Consider the following 6,601-nt stretch of genomic DNA (forward strand, 5'->3'; position numbering starts at 1 on the left):
GAAGGAAAGTGAAGGAGATAAAACTATTTATTTACCAAACACACGGGAAAAGGAAAATAAGGCTAAATAATAGAATGTTTCGCTGTGGAGGAAAAACCTGGGAAAGTGTTAGAGTCCTCCCTTTGGTCTCCTCGGAGCTGGGGCTTGGGCCAGGGCCAGGCCCTCTGTGCCCGATGGAAAGTCCTCCCGATGTGCTCTGAGGTTGAAAGCAGTCCAGTAGAAAAGGGAGAAAATCCAGAATTCCAGAGAAGGAAAAGCAAAATCCAACTCTCAGTCTCTCTCCGGAGAACAAGAAACTGAAAAACAACTGGCCAAAAGCTGACTCGAAAGCAGCAAGCCGGGTGCTTCCTTGCTCCCCTGCCGCAGCTGGGGGGGGAAAAGTCACTATCTCTACTTGACCTTGAACAAGCCGCAAACTGCTTTGAAAAAGTTTTGCTCAGTTTTTCCTTCCCCCTCTCAGGCTCAGTTTAGAGGCACAGAAAAGCACAAAAATTAATTTCTGGGCATAAGCAGCAATATGGGATACACATCATAAGGTCACCCCAAGACAAACTTATTTCAGAATGTTAATCAAAATTGAGAAGCGCAAGACTGTATTTCAGGTGCAGAGAAATTAAGACTGGCTAATTATAAGCATTATGTAGCCATAACAAAAAATTATTTATGAAAAACATCTTACTCTCTATGATTTTTCTTCTTGGCTTCACTGGAAGAGTCATCTGCAGAATCTTCACTGTTCGATGGATCCTGCAGATGAAAAAAAGAATATACACAATTCAGTACCACAAAAAGAATGAAGTATTTTTAGTATTAAAAAGATAATTCAGCTCCCACTTTCAAACTGAAATCCTATTCTTCATGTCTTATCCTCTTCACCCCCCTCAGTGTACCCACTGATATTGAATAAGATCAGGATTGTTATTGATTTCATATTTCTCCATCTACAAACATACCATGTCAGCAGAACTCTAGAAACCACTACAAAAAAACTGTTTTAAAATATAATCATTGTGCCTACATATCGGCAGTTTAGACTGCTGCAAGTTAATAAATCAAGATGAAGGTTCTATCAAAAGCCTCATAAAACCTCTTGCCCTTTGAGAACTGTCTCACCTTTCATATACTCTCACATTTAAATACCACTAAGAAAATTGTTAGAATAGCATGTATGTTTCTTCTCTCTCCACTCCCAAACAAAAAAACTTAATAAATTGATGAACCCTCTTAAAATTATTTTCCTAAAACCAATCTCATAGAGATTAAATTTAAATCATTTTTACCCTGAAAAAGTCTTCAAGAAAAGAGTATTTAGCAAGACCTATAAACTAATATTTTAACTATATATAATTAACTCCTGTGTCCAGTTTTAATGATGAGCAGCAAGATCTGACTAAAAAAGAGACACACAGTAATGTTGACTTGCAATTACAATGCCTTTTTTTTTAATAATGAAGGAAATATGAAAGTCTGCTTTCAAATAAATTCTAATTCACAGTCACTAGAGTCCTTAAAAGATATTCATACTGTAGAAAGTCAACTTTTGTTGAGCCTATGGCTTAGGTTTTAAAAATCTCTAAAATTGAAGTATGGTTCTTAAAAGACAAGAATTCTTTTATAACTGTTACAAAAGTTGCAAAAATCTAGCTTTCTACTCCACAGTGTTTTTGAAAACTTCAGCAGCTACCTTTATATAGAAACAATAGTGGAAAAATATTTTAGTATTTTTAACTGTCTTTATGGAACTCAGAAGGAAGAAATACAATGAAATTTAATACAACGTGACTTGAAAAATTTGTCCATACATCACAGAATATCTAGCTAAAGATATCAATCTAAACTGCTATCATTTTGACACAACTCACCTGAAAACATGCAACTAAATATTCCCCCCATGTTTCCTTATAAACGTGTCAGTTATTCGAACATTACTTTTATAGAATAAAACCAGATTTGTTAAACACAGAGAGAACAGAACTTGGCTCTATATAATTTTATTCTAACATATGGGGTAATGAGAAATGCATTTTTACATTTTATTTACTAACTTATATGTTATTCACCTCTTCTGAACCACTGTCTGATGAGGCTGCCTTCTGTTGTTGTTGCTTCTTGAGCACTGCTGATCTCTGCACAGCAAGTATACTTGGACTGGACTTCCAAAACTGAATTGGAATTCAGATACAAGAGTCATTTAAACCTATTGAAACTTTGCAGTTTACCACATACTTACTTTTCTTAAGCTGAGCAGCATCACTACTAAGATGAATCTCAATTTTATTATTAATAAAAAACTCACTACAAAATACCACATGCATTAATAATATTGGATAGCATTTTAAAGTAGTGAGACTTCTGTAGAAAGGAATGTTATACAAGAATTGTTGGCACAATTTTTACACTAAGCATAACAATGGTTGTGCAGGCCTCTATTATTAAGATAACTCTTTTTTTTTTTTAAAGTAAATTTTTAAACTTATCTAGATAAGTCCTTCCAGGCCACTTTGCTGATCTATTTTTGCTTCATATGGCAATATTGAAGTACACACAATCACAGAATATCTCGAGTTGGAAGGGACCCATAAGGATCGAGTCCAACTCCCTGCTCCTCACAGGACTACCTAAAACTAAATCATATGAATAAGAGTGTCGTCCAGATACTCCTTGAACTCTGACAGGTTTGGCGCCATGACCACTTCCCTGGAGAGCCTGTTCCAGTGACCAATCACCCTCTCAGTGAAGAACTTTTTCCTAATGTCCAATCTGAACTTCCCCTGATGCAGCTTCATTCTATTTCCTTGACCTGGTCACCAGAGAGAGGAAATCAGCACCTCCCCCTCCACTACCCCTCCTGAGGAAGTTGTAGACTGCCATGAGGTCACCCCTCAACCTTCACTTCTCCAAGCTGAACAAGCCAAGTGACCTCAGCCACTCCTTGAAAGTCTTGCCCTCGAGGCTTTTCACCACCTTGTTCATCATCCTTTGGACACTCAGTTGGTTAGAGCATGGTGCTAATAATGCCAAGGTTCAATCCCTGTACGGGCCATTCTCTTAAGAGTTGAACTCGATGATCCTTGTGGGTCCCTTCCAACTCAGAATATTCTATGATTCTAATAGTTTGATCTCCTTCATATATTGAGGTGCCTAAAACTGCACACAGTACTCGAGGTGGGGCCGCACCAGTGCAGTGCATAGCAGGACAATCACCTTTCTCGACTGGCTAGCAATGTACCTCAGGCCACAGTTGGCCCTTTTGGCTCCTAGGGCACACTGTTGACTCATATTCAACTTGCCATCAACCCAAACCCCCAGATCTCTTTCCACAGCACTGCTCTCTCCAGCTGCTTGTTCCCCAATTTGTACATATACCCAGGATTATTCTGCCCCAGGTGCAGAATCTGCCATTTGGCCGTCTTAAATTGCATACAGTTGGTGATTGCCCAGTTTTCTAGTCTATCCAGATCTCTCTATAAGGCCTCTCTACCCTTGAGGGAGTCAACAGCTCCTCCTGGTTTAGTATTGTTGTCAAACTTAATGTACATTCAATTCCTGTGCCCAGATCATTTCTAAAAACACTGAAGAGAAAAGGCCCTAATAGTGAGCCCTGAAGAACCCTACTAATGACTAGGTCACCAGCCTGATGTAACCCCATTTACTACAACTGAGAGTCTGACCCATCAGCCAATTATTCACCCATCATTTTATGGACTTGCCTAGCTGTATGCTGGACATTTTATCCAGAGGGATACTGTGAGAGACAGTATCAAAACCATGAATATGAACAACAACAAAAAAACCCAAAAACACAAACACAAAAAAAGTATCCTTAACAGCCTCTCAATCTTACAGTAGGAAATATTTTATTACCCTTCATGTATGTCATATCATCCAAATTAAGGCCCTATTACATAGAGAAACAGATGAGAGTTGAGGTAACTCATCCATTGCATTGAAGAGATTGCTAGACACCACTTTTAGGTAATTATCTAACTGTAGGTATTTACAGAAACGAGAACTTAGCAGCCCTGTTCATTATGAGAGCTAAGTATGTGAATTCATTAACCCAATCAACATTCTAAGTAAAAGTTATGGGGGTTTTGTTTGTTTAAATCAAAACTACTTTTGCAACTATTCTGCACAGAGTATTTTTTTTCCCCACAAAGGGTTAACTTATGTTTTGTTTTACCTCAGATCCATCAAGTTTGGGTGGTAGTTTAGCTTGAACTTGTTTCTTCTCTCTAGATGTGTCAGACTCTGAACCAGACTCAGAGTCACTGCTACCTGATTGACTGCTACTTCCATCACTACTGCTTCCAGAGCTTGAACCAGATCCAGAAACTGATGCTGACCCAGAATCATCATCTGACTGGCTGCAATTAGAAGTTAACAGGATATTACACAATGGCTAATTAAATAGGATTTTTTTAAAAGTCACATAAAAAAACCTTTAGCTTCACCTATAAATCAATTGTTAGCTTAGCCCAGACACATGGATAGCATACAAATGAATGCACTGGATTAAATAAATCAGGAATGAAAATTCAGTTTAATCAGATACTTTTCACTAAACCTTAAAAGAAGCAGAAAGAGGAAGCAGCGAGGGAGGGAGAGAGAGGAGAAAGAGGAAGAACATTTATCATTAATTTGGAGGAGTAAAACAAGACTATTTCTCACCCACCCAAATACTTACTTAACTTTAACAAACATAACATATTTTTGTGTATACACATACACCCAAATTGTTTTAAGTCTTTTTAGATCAGCAGTGTGTTGCTCCCCAATTTTTTATTTTGAGCACGCATTTCTTCAAAGCAAATATAAACTCTGTTTTGTTCCCCTACTTTTATTTTTTTTTTCATTAAAAGAATAAGGGGAAAAAGTATCTGTAAAGAAGTGCTTGCAAGCTACATTTAATGCTGTGATTTGGACCATCTATATACAAAATATAACCAAACACTTGATTAAATGTTTTTAAAAGTAACTGGAAAACCAGAAGCGTGTTGTCACACATAATATAAATCCATGCAGACCATCTTATACCATCTTATACTGTTAAAATAACAGCAGTAAAATTCCCACAGACAAACTCTGAATTTGTCACTAATTATATGACTTGTACAAAGTCATACATAATCAGTGACCTGAGCATACTCTTGAGCCACTGGATTATTCCACCTGTACATCCATTTCACACTAGATTTAACATATTCAAATAAAATAATATTTAAACATTTATTGCATGACTATTCAAAAGCATAAAAACATTTGGTTTTCTAAAATAATTTTACAAAGGAACCGAGTTGACACTTTAATCAAATTCCTCATTGGATTAAATACTAGCATACTTTAGAGATATCACCGGGGAAAACATTGGAATTACAACACCACACAAACAAAGTGATTTAAAATTATGTACACTTGGGTTGCAAGCATTTAAAAAGAAACAACCGTTCATTAAAGATGATAACAAAATCCAAAACAATAAAAACCCAAAAGCTAATATCAAAGTCTAAGCCTATCACTGCCAGCATGAGTACTAGAACACACTTAATTGACAACATTTAAAGCCACAAAACAGAACCACTACTCTCCCTGTTGCTAACACCAATTAAATCATACTAGTGAGGGGGAAAAAAAAATTAAGCTATTCAAACTGATTCCTGTAGACAGCACCTCAACCAACCATTTGCATCTGTTGACTTTTAAAGAAAGAAACAAACCATGATAAAACTTCCTTATTTTGAAGTGGGGGATATGAAAAAATATGACTGCTAGCTTTACTTATACTTGCTGGAGAGCAACAAAGTTGCTTCCCATTCCTGTCATCAAGGGCCTACTTCAGGCATGAAGCTATAATGCTAACATAATTAACCTGACTTGAAAAATAAAAGCAAGGCACCCACTGTAGAATATGACTGGAGTTTAAACTATTTACTAAAAATTATCTTGTTGGTATTTCTCCCGTGTGTCTAAATCAGAGTACATAAAGAAAAAACCTGTAAGCCCTTTTAAGAGTCTCATCGAGTAAGTTTTTGGGGCCTTACATTTTAATTGGCACAGCGAAGCAGGGTACTCTTGAGGTGATGAAGAGGTATTTTATATGGAGATAACCGCTAGTCGCGGAATAAAGAAGAAATTAATTTTCGGTCGAAACCGATATTCTTTGTCAGAAAAGTCATGGAAACACGGGTAACAATTGTCCTTAACTGCTCTCCACTGGTAAAGTTGCTAAAAGCTTATAAAGCTTGTCCAGCCCCAAACAGGAGATGTGGGCTGAGGAAATCTGGCACAATCTGCAGTTAGTTGCTGAGAAAATCCGAATTTTGGCAAAAGAAAAGACAAAAAAAACGTAGTAAGGAAAAAGGTCTGGTATCCATATGGGTGGAGGCTGGACTCAGAGCTGCAAAAGGAGAGAAATATGTTGCCGAGTAGCAACAGAAAGAGCTGAGTTGCAAATTGCCTAGGAGGCTGAAACAATAGCCTCCCTCAGGGCGGATTGAGAATTGAATGCACAGAAGTTAGCCCCAAACCTGAAAAACCTCGTCTGAACCATCTTGTCCAGAGACAAAGAGCTTTAAATTTGCAAATTAAAACTGCTAGGGAA

The 6,601-nt window shown here is 37.3% G+C and overlaps 1 protein-coding gene across 1 annotated transcript in view; it reads right to left on the reverse strand.

Moving 5' to 3' along the window:
• The window catches only part of LOC103611381 (chromodomain-helicase-DNA-binding protein 1), an 82,470-nt gene that overhangs the window by 55,039 nt on the left and 20,830 nt on the right, over window positions 1-6,601 (reverse strand). Inside the window, exons 2-4 of the mRNA XM_008628886.1 lie at window positions 4,184-4,367; window positions 2,061-2,162; window positions 680-747 (exon numbers count right to left, since the gene is read on the reverse strand). Coding sequence (XP_008627108.1) covers window positions 680-747; window positions 2,061-2,162; window positions 4,184-4,367 — 354 coding nt within the window. The remainder of the gene's footprint in view (window positions 1-679; window positions 748-2,060; window positions 2,163-4,183; window positions 4,368-6,601) is intronic.

This window comes from Corvus brachyrhynchos, unplaced genomic scaffold (genome assembly GCF_000691975.1).
Source record: "Corvus brachyrhynchos isolate BGI_N302 unplaced genomic scaffold, ASM69197v1 scaffold792, whole genome shotgun sequence".
In the NCBI taxonomy this organism is placed as follows: Eukaryota; Metazoa; Chordata; class Aves; order Passeriformes; family Corvidae; genus Corvus; species Corvus brachyrhynchos.